The sequence below is a fragment of the Hibiscus syriacus genome, unplaced genomic scaffold, assembly GCF_006381635.1.
Source record: "Hibiscus syriacus cultivar Baekdansim isolate YM2019G1 unplaced genomic scaffold, ASM638163v2 tig00110548_pilon, whole genome shotgun sequence".
Classification (NCBI taxonomy): domain Eukaryota; kingdom Viridiplantae; phylum Streptophyta; class Magnoliopsida; order Malvales; family Malvaceae; genus Hibiscus; species Hibiscus syriacus.
This window is the reverse complement of record NW_024062775.1, coordinates 6,464,706-6,483,179: the sequence shown is the minus strand read 5'-3', so window position 1 is coordinate 6,483,179 and position 18,474 is coordinate 6,464,706. Positions and strand designations below refer to the sequence as shown.

Below are 18,474 nucleotides of genomic sequence, written 5' to 3'. Positions count from 1 at the left end.
ATGCATAAGACTCGAACTCCATACTCTACTCGATCAAAATAAAATATCGATTATTCTACTCGAGTATTACTTTTTAGTGTTAAATCCTACTTCGATAATTCGAATGAAAAAAAAGAGAGATTTTTGACAGTTTAAGACTGCTATGTACATGAAGGAAACTGGTCTTGTTCCGTAAGCAAAAGCCCCTACATTCCCCCCTTTTCAAGCAGTCTCCTTGTATTATTTGCTTATGTTTTGAAGTTAATTAACAAAGGATTAAACTAATGAAGTTGACGGCAAACACTCCAAGGGAAAAATGGGAATCCTTAACACAATCCATTAATCTAAGGCTAAAAGGGTGAAGGTTCCACCATCGACATTGGTGCCATTTGGTCCCAATTATAAGTTGTCGAGGAACTTGTCCATGTCATAGTTGTCGATACCTAAGTCACCCTTTCCACGTGGCACCCATTTTAGCAAAAGCTGGAGATAGAGCTCACTCAATGTAATTTAGCCTTCTTCTTTTTCTTCTTCTTTTTATTCATGATTGACATCTAATCAAAGCTAACATCATCCATTTGTTTTCCCTATAATGTTATTAGTTTATATAATATTAATATTTTAATGATTCAATCATTAAATTGATAAATATAACGCAAAAATGCATATGAGATCCCCAGACTTTTTTTAAGAAAAACAGTGTGATCCTTTGTTAAATATTTTTCATCGTTGACCGTTACAATACTGACTTGGCAGTTCACTGTACTAACGTGGCGGTCCACGGTGGTTAATAACGTGACGGAAAACATGACAAATGAGCTAAATTGGTAACTCAAACATAGCAATAGACTGCTACGTCAGTATCATGGACCGTCATGTCAGCATTGTGAACTGTCACACTAACACCGTAATGGTTAACGACGAAAAAAATATTGGTCAAAGGGTCACATTAAGTTTGTTTACTGAGTTGGAAGTCCATATTGAGAGGGAAAAATAATATGAGGGCTACATTGTTTTTTTTCTTCAAAAGTACAAGGATCTCTAGTGCCTTTTTGCCTAAATATAATTATATTTTTATATGCACGACCCAAGTTACTGCAATAGTTAAAGAAATGGTTATTATTCCTATAAATTTTAGGTTAGAGCATCGGAAATTATAAAGTATTTAAATGTTTGTTGCCAAATAGATACTACTATATAATTACCATAAATTAATAAAATAAATTGCATTTTTATGTATATTAAATTTTGAATCGATTTTATACATCTATTATTTCTATAAAAATATAAGATTTGTTAGTATACCAAAATTCTATTTTGGAATAACAAAATAAAATTATAAAGGATAAAAAATTGATTGAAATAATGGAAAAAAATGTTGTTTCATGTTGATGTGAAGTTTTTTCACCTGGCGGTTAAAAAACAAATTGGTTTTCACCCTACAATTTGGACTTCACACAGCTTTATAGTAAAGATCTTGTCACAGTCATTCCATTTTTTACCCTTCTCCCAGCCCTGAATTTATGTATAGCGCCCATCAATCAAAGGTCCACCTTCTTCACTTGTGAACCAAACCCTTTCCATCTGGCATTCTTATGAGCTTATTTTCAAAACCCCCCCCCCCCCCAATCATCACCATAATAATATTTGTATTATTTAGTATCTAAATTATTTTTTTTAATATTTTAATTTTTAATTTTTCGTAGTCATATCTAACGGTTATTTTTATTTCATTTCTAATAACTTTTCATTAGAAACTTTCACGTTTAGTACTTTAGTACCTAAATTTTTATTTCTTTAAAACTTAATGTTGAATTTTGAACGAAATATTAAAATGAAATAAAAATTAAAGTATTTAATGTCAGGGTACCAAAACTGATTGAAGATCTTTCAAAAATTAAAAGCTCAGATACTAAAATAGACCAAAACTGATAGTTTATGTACTAAACTCATATTTTACCCATCAAATGCTTTGCTAAAGAGATGATTTTTATATTAAAGTTCGTTTGAACACAACATCTATGGGACTGTTTAAACATTCATTGTCAAGTGATTGAAGATCGTTAAAACATATATTATATCTTTTAATCGTTCCATATTAATAAAAAAATATTTTATTTTAACAATTAATTAAACAGGTATAAATGATTTTAAATTACACGAAGAGTCCCTGTGAATCAACTCTCAAAGGGTCTTTCCTAATATTTTTGAATAATTCAATTTTATATTTTATATGTCCAATATCAGGTGATGGTTTTGAAATTAAGAAAGACTAATGGTTAATGATAAGTGGTGGTTGGAGTATTATGGCTCATTCTTTTAACTCGTCAGTTGTTTGGCAATCGAAGTTATCGGACCAGTCATGTGTCAGTTAAGCTACGTATTTAAACTTTTAATTAAGATGCTTCACAAATAATAAAAAATTAAGTTACATATTTAATACTTAAATTATAAGATTTAGTCTGTTTTTAGTATTTAAATTTTTATTTTTTTAAACATACATATTGTCTAGTTTTTATTTCATTTTAATACTTAAACGATCAGTTTTGGTCCGTTCAAAACTTAACGTTAAATTTTGAACGGGGCATTAAATTAAAACAAAAATTAAAGTATTAACGGTGGATACTAAAATGAAACAAAAGCTAAACTTTAAGTATGATTTTAAAAAATTGAAAGTTTAAGTATTAAAGCAGATCGAAACTGATAGTTTAAGTACTAAAGAGTGTAATTTACCCTAATAAAAAACTGGCCTCAAATACAGAGAGAATTCCCACCAACTGTATCACGGATGGTAATCTTTTTTCCCATATTTAATGGGGTTCTTATACTACATGTGTCCCTTTAAAACTGTAGCTAGTAATGCAAACTCATAACATTTCAGTGAAATAAACAGACCCTAAATATCGATAAAATTTGCAATCTGGTAACCTATTTGACTTTGATGTTCTTGGTGTCTTAAGCAAATGAAAGTAAAATCTCAGAGAATTATTTACTAAGCAAACCTCTTAGCAAGAAATTAAGATTAACGTCTATGATTATTGGTATCACAATGCTTTCATGGTTAACTCCATTATTACTGAAAACCCACCAGCTATAAAAAGAAGTCCAGCAAGGGAAGTGAAATCTGCATTATTAAGATCAATGGTTGCCTCTAAATGCTAAATGACTTTTGAGCTAGTACTGGTCTAATTCTGGGAATTTGCTTGTGCCTTTGCCAAGGGCTCCCCACCACATGAACAGTTCAACATCATTAAACTAACGAGGGGGAGTAACATTTATTATCTTTTATGCTCTCTCCTTTTGAAATCTAAACAACTTTGTAACAAGAGATGAAGCAAATGGGTCCGGGAGAGTCTAAAAAAAGACAACCTAATTTAAGGCAAAGGAAAAACACGACCAAAAATGTTATATAACTCAACATTTTAAGTTGGACGCAACCTAAAGTATTAACTTTTTTTTCGTAACATTTTCGGTTCAACCAAAAATGTTACAAGTTTTATAATATTTTAGGTAGCACCCAAATAAATGACACTAGTGTAGGTTGAAGATAGTTCTGATCAAACGTGTAAGGTAATACTTGAAATTTGATTGTGTAATTGTATACAACAAACTTAGATTAGATTGAATTTTTGTAAACCATTGAAACATTATTGATATATAATCATATTACGTTTACATATAATGTAACCAAATAATTATTTATAATTTGTATAATATAAAAACAATTATATGTAAACTAAATTAAAGATTTGTGTACGATTGACTTGCATGCACAAATACAACAATTAAAATAACTTCATTCGCGTAAAAGCTAAATAGAATACAGAATTCCCCCAAGTTGAAACAAATAATGTACTTATACACCATGATCAAGTCCAATGATCCAAACAAGAGCAATATACAGGAACTATAACATAGTGATTCTAAATTACTAACCACCTTTCTTCTCCATTGCATTAAATCAAAAGATTAACCGATTCCCCTACCTTATGGTCCATCTATGGCTCATCCAACCATTGTGCGCTTGCGGCCCCTTTGTCGAACTGCAGTTCATCGTGGAAAAAAAAAACAAGAACACAATAAAAGAGATTAGGGATGATGTAGATGGAGCCTGGAGGGGTAAAGGAATTACTAAGCTTAAAAATGGAGCGGTCCAAGAGTGGATCAGAGAATGCAGTACCTTGAGCTAGCTTGTTCAATGTGGAACACCACTGCTTCGACGACTTCTGTATGCAGCAAGTATGAGGTCCATCTATGCATCAATTTAGGCACCAATTAGATGATAAGGTTCACTAAAAATGACCCTTTGAGATTAACACTTCCATGTAGCCTAAGCTATGCATAAATTTAAGCACCAATTAGACGATAAGGTTCACTAAAATGACCCTTTGAGATTAACACTTCCATGTAGGCTAAGCTATGCATAAATTTAAGCACCAATTAGACGATAAGGTCACTAAAAACGACCCTTTGAGATTAACACTTCCATTTAGGCTATTCTATGCATCAATTTAAGCATCAATTTAAGCACCAATTAGAAGATAAGGTTCACTAAAAACGACCCTTTGAGATTAACACTTCCATGTAGGCTAATCTATGCATCAATTAGATCCATCTATGCCTCAATTTAAGCACTAATGTAGGCTAATCTTCTACAACACTTCCATGTTTTTGCATAATGCCGATGTAAAAGAACTACTTGGTTTCTTACCACATTCCCACACGAAGAATGCATTGAAATCAAAGCTCGCTCCAGCACGTACAAGTCGACTGCTTTGTCTTCTGGGAGCGTTGATGTAAAGCTAAGACCGAAGTCGATAAGGACCTAAACAAAAATGGAAAGGTTCGTTTGAGATTAACTTTGAACTAATGCAGACCCAAAGCTGATTAAAGAGAAAAATATAACCACTGACGAGCATATTAGTTCCATCTCTGATTAACATGTTTGACGTGGTGAGGTCACCGTGAACAAGTCCACCGTCGTGGAGTTTGCCTATTGCGTCGCCAATTTGAGTGGCTATATCGGCTAAACGTTCTTGAACAACGCCGTTTGACCCGAATCCGAGGAAAACGTCTTTGACGGAAGGCCCTTCCACGTACTCGAAAGTCAGGGTATGGAGCACAGGATCGACGGCGTAAAGAACCGGAGTCAAAACGCCAAGCCGCCGCGCCTTTGTCGTGCACCTAGCTTCCTGCTCCGAACAAAACAAGAATTTATTCGATTGAACTTTACAAAAACAAATGGGTTTGGAGGGAGGGAAAACGAACCGCGTTTAAGCGCTTGAGAGTGAGCTTGGAATCGAGAGAAGGATGCCTGTATTTCTTGGAGAAACGCTCTTTGACGATGGACTTTTTTCCCGCGAACACCGACTCGAAAACTCTCTGTAAATGGGAAACAAAACTAAGAAATTGAACAAAAATTGGAACAATCTTCCTTCTCGTGTTGTATCTTGGAAAGAAAAGGGGAGCATTTTGAACTTACAGCTTCAGCTCCTTGCTTAACCAAAACGAGGGCGTCATCTCCAGAATCAGTTTTGGGGTCTATCTCCATTAGGAAGGTTTATGGCAACGGAATTCTTCAGTTATCTGATAAGTTTGAGCTTTTCGCAGGCGGCTGTAGCGAGGGAATGCGAATTCGAGGTTTTTTAATAAAAAAAATTAGGGTTCTACGTAATTTGGGCCCCCAAATGGATAACAGATGAATTTGGATCCACTCTCGAAACCCAAAAGAACAATATTTAATGTGAATATTTCATCACGATTAAAATCAATATATTTTATGAGTAATTAATTTTTTTAGTCTAATATTTTATCACGATTAAAATATTACGTTGAATAAAATAAAATTAAATAATAAATTGTAAAATGATAATAATAATAATAATAATGTGAATATTTCATCACGATTAAGAAACATCCGATACAAATCTAAATGAAAAGATTCAAAACAAAGAGAAATTAAACAACAACAACAAAACCCTATTCTCATGTGCAATGGAGTAAGGGGGAGGTAGGGTAGTAGGCTGCCCCCAACGTCAGGATTGAGAGCAGCTTCCGTGGAAGACCTCCCGCAGGAAGAAAATTAAAAATAAAGATAAAATACAATGCATGTATAAATAAATAAATAACTAAATACATAGTTGAAAAGTCTTCCTATGTAGTCTTCAATATGCTCGTCTGTAATGGGGAGTAATCCCTGCAAATACATCCCTGCGTAAAAATCTCTGCATATAGACAGAAACGTAAGGTCCGACTAAATTTAAAAAGAGGGAACCTGAAGAGAATGATACAAAATGGTCAAACGATAGAAAGCTACGAGAAGGAATAAAGTCAAATGGGTTAAAACATAAACTGAAGCAACACTAATCTGCTACCCTAGTTCTACGCCTTCATAAATTATAATAACAGACACGTATATAAAGTAGAAGTCATGAAAATTATTACAGAGGCATTAAAAAGAAGACATATGTTACACCCTATTTCTGTGACCCGCACTACTCGGCTACCCTGGTCTTAAGTCTCCATACTTTCCTATCAGAGGTCATGTCCTCGGTAATGGCTAAATCCTTCAAATCAGATCTCAAGCAGTCTTCCCACTTCCGCCTTGGTCGTCCTCTTCTTCTGGCACCGTCGACTGTAATCGACTCAACCCTCCTGACCGCATCCGATGGTTGTCGCCTATGGACATGCCCAAACCACCGTAGTCTTCCCTCCCTTGATTTTTTGGATACAGACACCACCCCCAAGGACATCCTAATAGCAGAGTTTGGTGTCATGTCCCATAGAGTCCTACCACATGTTCATCGAAGCATTCTCATTTCTGCGGCCTCCATCCTCCTTATGTGATCCTTCTTGATTGCCCAACATTCTGATCCATACAGCAGCGCTGGTCTTATTGCCATTCTATAAAATTTTCCCTTAAGTTTTAAAGGCACATTCTTGTCACACAAAACTCCAGTAGCAGCCCTCCACTTTAACCATCCCGCCTTTATACGATGTGTAACGTCATCATCTACACCCCCATCTTTATGTATCATAGACCCTAGGTACTTGAAACATTCCTTTGAGGGGATCACGTGTCCGTCTATACATACTGCTACATCAACATCGTTTTGGTTCCCACTGAAGTTTGAGCAAACTCTGTCTTTTCAATATTGATCTTTAGACCTTTTTATTCCAAAGCAGCCTTCCAAGAAGCCAGTCTTCTATTCAGCTCAGTTTTTGTTTCAGCTACTAGGACAATGTCGTCAGCGAAAAGCATACACCATGGAATACTGTCTGGTGTCGCAGAATAGATATCGTCCATAATCAAGGCAAAGATGTAAGGGCTAAGAGCCGACCCCTGGTGGAGTCCGATTTCCACCGGGAATGCCTCGGTGTCGCCAACTGTAGTCCTGACGTAAGTAGTAGATCTACAGTACATATCACGAATCGCCTGAATATAAGCAGTTGGGATCCGTCTCGTTTCTAAGGTCCTCCAGATCGTATCGCGTGGAACGTTATCATACGCCTTTTCAAGGTCAATGAACGCCATGTGAAGATCTATATTTTTTCCCTATATTTCTCCATAAGTCGTCGAAGTAGATGAATCGCCTCCGTAGTAGACCTGCCTGGAATAAAGCCAAATTGGTTTTCCGAAACCCTAGTAACCTGTCTCAACCTAGCCTCTATCACCCTTTCCCATAGCTTCATGGTATGACTGAGTAGTTTTTAATACCTCTGTAGTTGCCACAACGTTGGGGATCTCCTTTATTCTTATAGATTGGTATCACCGTAGACTCTCTCACTCCTCTGGCATCTTGAAAGTCTCTAAAATAATATTAAATATGTTTGTCAACCACTTAACTCCCTCTTCTCCTAGGGACAACCACAAAGTGATAGGAATCTGATCCGGTCCGACAGCTTTGTCCCTCCCCATCTTTCTAAAAGCCATTTTGACTTCCTCAAACCCAATCCTACTTGTAGGACAGTCATTAGTCGTAGTATGATGGTCGGCTGACCCATCAACGATACTATCTCTACAGGGAGGAGCACCATCATTAAATAAGCCAAAGAAGTAGCTACCCAAACCCTCTTAATATCATTATCTTTCACTAAAAGAACACCATTGTTGTCCTTAATAAACCTAATGTTACCTAGATCCTTTTTCCTATTTTCCCTGGATTTTGCAAGCTTGAAGATGTCGTTTGTCATTCCTTGGTGTCTAATCTCTTGTACCTTACTTCATATGCCTTTCCTTTGCTTTAGCCACTGTTTTCTTGGCTTCCCGCTTTGCCTCCTTGTATCTTTGTTTAGCTCTCGATCTTTCTTCGTCGTCATTGCATTGTATGAACTCCTTGAAGCAAGTTTACTTTGTCTTCACCTTAGTTTGAATTTCGTCGTTCCACCACCAAGATTCTTTATGTTCCTTAACCTTCCCTGTCGACCACCCAAGGGTGTTTATGCCCACCTCTCTGATGGAATTTTCCATATTTTTTCATAACATATTTGTATTATTTGAGTTTGTAGTTCCAAAACTTATAGAAGATAAAACCTTACTCCTAAGAAAATTATGGATCATAAAATAATCAAACAAATTAACTAAAGAATAAAATAATTTTATTTTAACTTTCATTTATTTAAATTTTACAAATTTAAAATTGATTCGAACTTGAAATCTAAACCAAAAATTTGATTTGATTCGAGTAATTCAAAATAATAAAAAAAACCAAAATTTTGAAATAGAATCAAGTTCTATTCTCCCTATTTATAAAGTATAATTAATAAAGTCATGCGAGTATATTAGTTGCATATCTAAAACATTTAGGGTAAATTACGCGTTTAATATCTAAACTATCATTTTTATATGTTTTAATACCTAAATTTTTAATTTTTTTTTAAATTATACCTAAAGTTTAGTTTTGTTTCATTTTAGTATCCCACCATTAAAAGCTTTAGTTTTTGTTTCATTTTAGTACTGCTCAAAATTTAACGTTAAGTTTTAAAAAAAATTAATAGTTTAGGTACTAAAACGGATAAAAACTTATAATTTAGGTACTAATAGCGTTAAGTTTTTAATGGAAGGGTACTAAAATGAAATGAAAACAAAACGCAAGGTATGTTTTGAAAAATAAAACTCTTAGGTACTAAAACGGACCAAAACTAATACTAGGTATCAAATACTTTTTACCCAAACATTATGAACAAAACATCTCCCAATGTTCCATGCCATGCATCTTTATCTGCTTCCACTTTTAAAGACAGAAAGGGTATGTATTCAAAGCTTTACCTGCACATACTACTTAATATACGTGGTAAACAATACGATTATATTCATGTGCAGTTAGGGGTGAGAATAGGCCAGGCCGGCCTACAAGGCCTACGGCCTGGTATGTATAAAGTCTGGCCTGACCTGACCTATTTAGTAAAAAGGTCAGGCTCAGGCCTTTTAAAAACCTATTTAATTAAATATGTCAGATTTAGGCCTATTAAAAAACCTTATAAGCCTGATAGGCCGGCTTATTTAGAGTGATTACTTTGTAAAATGCACTAAGTTAGAGTGACTTAATAGGTATTTTACTCTAAAATTAATAACTAAACTGAAAATATTATATGTTTATTGTTAAACAGACTTTTAAACATGCTTTTAAACAGGCCAGACTTTTAAACAGGTCAGGTCAGGCCTAAATAAAAGCCTTTGACATGCCACAGGTCAGGCTCAGGCCTACAAAAATCATTGTAGGTCAGGCTCAGGCCTATTAAAGCCTGACCTGGCCTGGCCTATTCCCACCCCTATGTGCAGTATAGAAATCAACGACCACGTTCTCGAAATACTAGCAAGAACCAAACAATCAACCGCTTCACGTTTGTCTCTAAAATTTACGATAAAGTAGAGGGTAAATTACATATTTAGTACTTAAATTATTAGTTTTAATCCATTTTAATACTTAAAGTTTAGTTTTTGTTTCATTTTAGTACTCGCAGTTAAAAACTTTAGTTTTTGTTTCATTTTAGTACCCCGTTTAAAATTAAACGTCAAGTTTAAAAAAAATGAAAATTTAGGTATAAAAACATACTAAAATTGATTGCTTAAGTGCTAAACATGTTAAATTTTTAACGGTGAGATACTAAAATAAAATGAAAACTAAACAATAGGTATAGAAATTGAAAGTTTAGGTAATAAAACGGACAAAAACTGATAGTTTAAGTACTAAATACTTAGTTTACCCTAAAATAAATGAATGAGCTAAAGTTTTATCACGGGCCACGACGGGTGAAACAGAAACAACCAAGAGATTTGTCATCAGGTATCAATATCATGCCATATCCCTTGCTTGTATCCACTGCTTACAGCAATCTCACCGCCTCGTCCATGTCGGGACGTCTCTCGGGGTGCCCGTCCCAGCATTTCCGCATGATGCTCGCCAATGATCCCGGGCAACACCGAGGAATTTCGGGTCGTAAATTCTGCAACGAACGATATCCGATGTCGTTAACATATGTACCATTGGACGGTACTACCGGAAGTATCGGAGCCTAAGAGTAACTTGTACCTGCCGTACTGCTGCTGATGAAACTTCAGAAAAACTAAGATCAACATAAGGCATATCACAGCAGTATATTTCCCATAAGGATCTACCAAAGCTGTACACATCGCATTTCCTGCTGTAAGGCTTCCCATCAAGGACCTACGGAAACAGTCGCGTTATATTCTCGTTCTTTTACGGAAAAGGGAAACGATAGCCGGAAAGAAAGGGCCATTCGTTTACCCTAAACTAGTAACCTATAATCGGAGTACCGTTCGTTTATCTTAAAATTTAAAATAAACTAGACTAAATGCCACCTTATTTTGGATCATATATCATTAAATTTTTAATTTCTTCAACTATAATATTAAAATTTTATTTTAACTTCAATTATATCATCAGATGATTAAATTTTAATAGTTTAATAATATGGATAAATTTTTCTGTCAAAAGAATGATATGGGCAAAACGACATCATTTTGACTATGATTATTAATACTCAAAACGATATTGTTCTAGACACTAAGTTTTAGAAATATATGGATTTTACCATTAAATTTTTAAACATTTTACTTTTTGGTAACAACAAATAATCGCTCTTCACCGATTTCACCGATTATTTTCCGTGACAAGATCAATACTTAATCAATTGATGATATTTTATTTTATTTTCTTGTTAAAATTACATTGCCACGACATGCATCATCGTACAATTTGCAAACTGTTAGAAAAGAGAAACAAAAATCTAGGCTTTTAACATGGTTAATTCCCTGTCGATTCAGCCTAAACATGCCATGCACCCTGATTCTCGGTTGCATGAACATTCTAGTTAGCTTAATCAGACATTGTTCCACGGTTGCGATTCCGCCGGTTTGCACGTATGAAGCTTGTAATTGCAGGCATTCACCGCTTCTCCGACCGTCAAATGTACCCATTCTTGACCTATATTTTCCAGGAACTTGGACTTGTTGAGCTTCTTCATCACTTCGGCCCCAGGGTTTGCCAATACAAGCTAAAACATTACATGTATATACAAATCAGTACATGTTTTCCGGTGAAAAAAATATACATTCAAAACCAATTGCAAGGGAAAATAGAGTAAATCACGCGTTTAATATATAAAATATCAATTTTAATATGGTTTAGTACTTAAACTTTTAATTTTAGTTTGTTTTAGTACCTAAACTTTCAATTTTTTTCAAAACATAACTTTAAGTTTTTAACATGATACTAAAATAAAATAAAAATTAAACTTTTAGATATAATTTAGAAAAAATTAAAAGTTTATGGAAAAAATTAAAAGTTTAGGTACTAAAACGGACTAAAGCTGATAGTTTAGATACTAAGCTCGTAGTTTACCCAAAAAATACCTTGATCTCCCTTCTGTCAGTAATTTTCTTAACCTCTTCAAGCATGCTTATTCCACTGGTGTCAATGTTACCAACAGCCGTCATGTCCAGTATGACAAACTGTAAGCTGTTGGTTTTCCCTGTTTATTTCAGCTTGTCTTCTTCTTCATCGATCCACCTTGTTATCCTGATAAGACCAAACATAAATTGTATTCGATTCGATCGAATGAACAAACGCAAAATTTTATATTAGAATTACCATGGTGTAAATTTAGTACCTTTCTCTCAAGTAACTTGAGTTGGCAAAGTAAATGGGAGCGTCTATCTCGAGTATTAGAACACCGTGAACATAATTCGCATTCGGATATTGCTCGACGTTTCTGTAGATGGTTGAGTTCGGGAGGTTTCCCTGAACGAAAGTCCTCGGCCTGGCGACGAACAGCAGCAGCCTCAGCACGGAGATTGCGACCGCTATGACTAGGCCGACCTCGACGCTGGCGAAAATGACGCCGATATACGCGCCGATGCACACAAGGAAATCGAATTTATCGACATTCCAGAGATGGATGGCAGCGTCGTAATCGACGAGGCCGAGCATGGCGGAGATTATGATCGCCGACAACACTACGAGGGGAGTGTAATGGAACAACGGTGTCAAGAACAGCAACGTGAGCATAACCGCACTGGCCATGATCACGTTGGACATCGCCGTTTTGCAACCGGCGTTGAAATTAACGGCGGATCGTGAAAATGGCCCTGATATATACATGTCGACAATGGCACCATTAACAAGTCGAATCAATGAAATATAATCACATGAATAAAAGAAGAAGAAAAAAAGCTTTACCAGTAGTGAGATAGCAAGAAAAGCAAGAACCAACGATGTTCATTGAACCAATGGCTATCATTTCTTTGTTTCCGTCGATATTGTAGTGCTTGAACATCGCAAAGCTTCTCCCACAGCTATCCCTTCCTGTATGAAATTCACAACGACCAACAGGCAGGGACTAATGCTCAATTTTTTTCAAAGTACAGGGACTAAAGCTGAAGTTTTGGCAATAATATAAGAGAGAATTAGAAGGCAGCTTACGGCAAGAGCAATGATGCCGGTGACCATCCCAGTTTTCAGGGCCGCGGTCATATACGGCGTCGTAAACACCAAATCACCAAAGGACAGTGGATTCAACCCTTTCTTCAGGTTTCCTATCTGCCATTATCACACAATCACAATTTCAATAAACCACAAACTCTGTCTTCTTGTTTCATCAGACGTGACATAAACAATAAAAATACAAATACGAGATAATGTGACAATAAATACTTGGGCTGCCCCAGATAGCAAAAGATTATGTGCTTGCATTGGGACCTATCCAATAGATCAGAAGGGTACATGGGCATCATTATTGGTGGGACACACTAAACAATTATCATGTCAGTTTGGGTCGCGCGTTGACAACTTACCTAAACCCGTAGAATAAGTCAACTTTTAAGTAAAAAGGTATGGTACTGATGTAGGGCTGAACACGGTACTATTTGAGTTATTAGTTTAACATATTTCTCTATCGTAATAAATTATTACGTTAATATCCTAACGATTAACGATAAAAAAAATTTATTAATTTTTTTTGTTAAATGTGTGTTTGATTCACGAAATATAAAATTATTGGCGGGAATAGGATTACCGGCGGAAATAAGATTACTAAGAATGTTACATTGTTGTGTTTTGTTCGTTTAGTAAGAATGTAAGATTACAATGTTTTGTTAAAGGAATAAAAGATTATTAGAATGTATATTTTACCAAATTATCTTTATTATATATTTATTTTTTTAACAAGTCGAATTCTACTATAATTAATTTAAATATTTTCTTTAAAAAATTTAAATTCATAAAATTTATATAATTTTTTTTACAAAATTGAAAACATAAATAGGTTTAATGGAAGGGTAAAATTTTATTTTAACCCCTGAACTTCATATAAAATTCTAATTATGGACATTTTTTGTAAATCTAAAATAGTTTACGGATAAATTTGTAATTTAACATTCGTAGAATTTTTTTATTCAATGACATAAGAAGGATATTTTTGAGAAAAAAAATAAGGGCATTTTAGTCCAAAACACCGAGAATGTAACAATACCTAAGAGAATTGGGTAATCACATTACCGGTAATATACTCTCAAAATACCACTGTTGGGGAATAACTTAATATCGGGGGTTGGGAATGTTTGCCAACCAAACGGGAATGACATTCCATTCCCTCCGGAAATCCAATATGACCTGAACCAAACGCCCCCTAAGTTTATTTTTGAGAAAATAACTTCAGTGATCGAAAATGCCTTATAGTATTAGATTTTAACCAACTTTTTTTGGATTTGTAAAAATAACCAACGAATTCGCAACACGAACTCCAATTTCGCAACAAGAATTTCCTAAATTCGCAACTCAGTTTTCAAATTCGCAATCTGAATTCAATTACAGATATAGGTAAACACGGTAGAGAAAATCCACAACTCGAATTCGCTAATTTCGCAACTCGAATTCTACCGTGTTTACCTATATCAGTAATTGAGTTGCTAAATTGGCGAATTCAAGTTGCGAAATTGGCGAATTCGAGTTGCGGATTTTTTCTATCTTGTTTACCTATATCGGTAATTGAGTTGCGAAATCCGAATTCGAATTGTGAATTTGAAAACTGAGTTGCGAATTTGGAAACTGTGTTGCAAAATTGGAGTTCGCGTTGTGAATTCGTTGGTTATTTTTGCAAATCCAAAAAAAGTTTGTTAAAATCGTATATTATAAGGCATTTTACGTAACTCAAGTTATTTTCTCTTTATTTTTTGAATTGGAGGTCCCATTGATAGAACAAATAATGCGAGGGCTATATAGTTTTTTTTAAATACAATAACCTTTAATGTCTTTTTGTCTTTTTTTACCATTATAGGGACTGAACTCTGAATTTGAGCATAATAAAAGGGTGAAAACCAGATTTTGACCTTTATTTATCTTTTAGTTGAAAAGTTTAAGAAGCTTACAATTTGAACACCGTGTTTCTCGGCATGCGTAAGATAAACGAGAAGACTTCCGAGGATGACCGATGTCAAAGGCGCCATTGCTGATATCCAGAAGAACTTGGGTCTTCTCTTGCTCTGTTTGTATCCAACAAATACATTATACTATTAATGCGAATAATGTACTTAATGAGGGAACATGCAGCGGGAGCAGGTTTAGAGGCTAATTGAAGACTTTGTAAAGCATATGTTTACTATAAAAAAGGGGTTTTTTTAAGGGACAATTAGGCACTTAGCAAATACTATTTTAAGACCACAACAACCCAATAAGGGAAACCCTTTCCTTATTATTCTTCTTCTATCATGTAATATTGGAAAGTTCATTCTTTTACTTTCCGAGAAGTTATAGAAGTGGGTTGTTACTATTAAGGGAGAATTGTAAATCTAATCATTCAACTTTCTTCTTACTCTTATTTGGTCACTAAAGTTTACATTTTTTTAAAAATTTACTCAATGAACGTCCGGTTTGCTCCTATTTTAATCACTGAATGTTGAATTAAAAATAAAATTGTGACATGATAACCATGTGTGCTTATGGGAATTGGTTTTCATCGATACGGAACCCATGTGTCATCCTAGTCATGTGTCATCCTAGTCATTTTCTCTCTCTTTTTATTTTATCTTCTTCCTCCATAAATAAAAGTTTTGAAATTTCATCTTTGTCTCGTCGGCGATACAATTATCATTCTCCAGCTTCTTCTTTAACCATTTAAGATATCGAAAAACTCACCTCGTTGTCTTATATCACTTTATCAGATTCGAGTTTACTAAATCACTTTAACTCATAAACTCAATCCTACACCTAAAATTAATGAAACCCCAATCAGTTTGATCTATATATAATATAAATTAGCTGACTCTATTCCCATATGTAATGATGGGGTAAGGGGGAGGTAGGGTAGTAGGCTGCCCCCAACGCCAGGTTGAGAGTAACTTCCGTGAAAGACCTCAGTTATGAATTGCCCTCAATGAGACTCGATCCCACAACCACAAGGTTAAGAGCCTTGTGCTCTACCAACTGAGCTAGACAGACAAGACTGATCTATATAATATTTGGAACAAAAAATATACACTCTGTTTCCTCCTTCTCCACCTCTCTACTGTTGGAATTTGGGAGAAGATGCTTTATCATTTGAGAAATAAAAAACTCAAAGCTTTGAGGGTCATTTCATAATTTTTAAAAGAAAATATTAAGGTATAATTCGTTAAGTATTCAAAGCTTTTGATATTTTAATTACGTTGTTTTATTCATTAATCTAAGTCAGTTTTATCATACAATGATTAATATTTTAATAAATATTAGATCTATTTGAGAAATAAAAAACTCAAAGCTTTGAGGGTCATTTCATAATTTTTAAAAGAAAATATTAAGGTATAATTCGTTAAGTATTCAAAGCTTATGATAATTTAATTACGTGTTTTAATCATTAATCCAAGTCAGTTTTATCATACAATGATTAATATTTTAATAAATATTAGATCCATTTATCTAAAATAAACATTAAATTAATGATGAGATATACTTACGAAATATCTGGTGACGAGGAGGAAGAACAGGAAACCTACTCCCAAAACACCACTCTCCCATCTCCACCGTCAAACATCGCATTTTACGACCGTCAGGAAACTATATACGCCATGCACGAATGATTTGTTTTTAATAATTGTACTAATTATAAATAGGATAAATTACACGTTTTAGTACCTACACTATCAATTTAGTCTATTTTGGTATCTAAACTTTTAACTTCTTTTAAAATATACCTAAAATTTAGTTTTTATTTCGTTCTAATATCCGTTCAAAATTTAACATTACTTTTTGGAAAAAAAGTTTAGGTTCTAACGGATCAAAACTGATAGTTTAGGTAATAAACAAACTTAACGGCGTGTTCCAAAATGAAATGAAAACTAAATGTTAGGTATGATTTGAAAAATTAAAAGTTTAGGTACTAAAATGGATCAAAGTGATAGTTTAGATACTAAATGTATAATTTACCCCTATAAACATTGAACCGCCCGTGACTAATAGCAAGAATATAAGTACCATCACATGTCACATATTATATATTTCAAGTAATAGAAAAATACTGCCACAGTCCCAATAATTCCATTAATGATCAAGTTTTAACCTTTGATAGCAACATTTAAAAAGGAAAGTGAAAACGAAAGAAAGAAAGGAAGAAGACAACCTCATGAGTTTGACTGAAGACAGAGTGCAAAACCGAGATAATGTCGGTAGATTTAGTAAAGTGTTCAAGTCCTAGGATTCCCTTTAGCTGCTGCAATATCACTACAGTGGCTGCCCCTGCCATGAACCCTACTATCGTCGCGTGTGAAAGAAAATCCACGATAAACCCTAGACTGCATCAACAAAGTAAAAATTAATTTACCATGCAAAGATTAGTTGAAGCTTTACCGATGAACTATTTTTTTTACCGTAAAAGGCCTAACGAAGCTTGTAGTAGTCCAGCAAAAAAGGTTGCAGTGAAAGCAAGGTGAAGGTAGAGCGATGGATGCTCAGCGGCGTTTACTTCTTTCCCCAACATGGAAGCAATGAGAAGCGATGCAACAGCAACAGTCCCCACTGCTAATCTCTTGAGCTCCCCATCATCGCATAAACCAGTGGCGGAATAAAGCTTGAATCTTCATTTTTAAAAAAGGGTTAAGAAGAAGAAGAAGAAGGTTGATTAATGTAATCGAGTTATTTACTTACAGAGGCCGAGAATGGGTGGCAAGTTAGCAAGCTTAGCGTAGCTTATACCCTGAGGGATGGCAAGGCTGGCGATGGTGATCCCGGAGATGAGATCGGATTTCAAGAACTGTAAGCTGTAACGAGGGGCCCATTCGAGAATGGGTAACAAATATCGCAGGCCGAGTATGAATTTCTTGGAAGGTGTTTTGTTCTTGAATTGCCTGAGCGGGTCTTCCGGGAAGAAAGTCTCCTTGAGGGAGTTCTTGAACGACGTGAAGAAAGGCAGCGCCGGAGGAATCGCCACTCGGTGAGTACATTGTTGCTGATGGTGATCGCTCGTGGAAGTGTACACAAAATCAGCGTTGCCCATGAAATATTGTGTGTTTTCTCAGTGATGACTATGATGAGAAGAAGAATATATGAAGGCCGTGAGAGATGGTGATGAACAAAGCCTGGGTTTTATAGCAGGGAAATTGTTCAAGGAGACTGTTTTTGACTCGGTTTAGTGGTGAAGGGACCCGCATGAATTTATATATTAATTGTTGTTGCTGTTTGTAAATTCTCCTCGGTTGCACACCTCGCGCAGATCTTGTTGGTTTTATGGACTGAAAGAAAGGAGAGGCAAAATGGGTGGAAGTTTACGTTAATTATTAATGTTCGGGTAAATAACGTATTTAGTATCTAAATTATCAGATTTAATTATTTTAATACTTAAATATTCATTCTCTTAAATTATATTTAACTTTTAGTTTTTATTTTAATACTCCACCATTAAAAACTTTAGGTATAATTTTGAAAAATTAAAAGTTTAGCTATAAAAATGTACCAAAACTAAATAGTTTAGTACTAAAATCGTAATTAATCCTTTATGTTTTCAAAT

The 18,474-nt window shown here is 34.8% G+C and overlaps 1 protein-coding gene, 1 long non-coding RNA gene and 1 pseudogene across 2 annotated transcripts; 1 reads left to right on the top strand and 2 right to left on the bottom strand.

Annotated features, from left to right (window-relative positions):
• Positions 1-330: 330 nt before the first annotated feature.
• On the top strand, positions 331-14,992 carry LOC120130526. Its single transcript, XR_005516847.1, has 3 exons — positions 331-343; positions 5,984-5,989; positions 14,862-14,992. It is a non-coding gene; the product is annotated as an uncharacterized LOC120130526 (long non-coding RNA).
• On the bottom strand, positions 3,786-5,596 carry LOC120130524 (EKC/KEOPS complex subunit bud32-like). Its single transcript, XM_039147751.1, is given in 7 exon segments — positions 3,786-4,022; positions 4,160-4,207; positions 4,210-4,231; positions 4,691-4,804; positions 4,893-5,171; positions 5,248-5,361; positions 5,462-5,596. Coding segments are annotated over 7 exon segments (684 nt in total). The 5' UTR covers positions 5,531-5,596; the 3' UTR covers positions 3,786-3,984.
• On the bottom strand, positions 11,304-17,964 carry LOC120130525 (annotated as a pseudogene).
• Between the last annotated feature and the right edge of the window lie 510 nt (positions 17,965-18,474).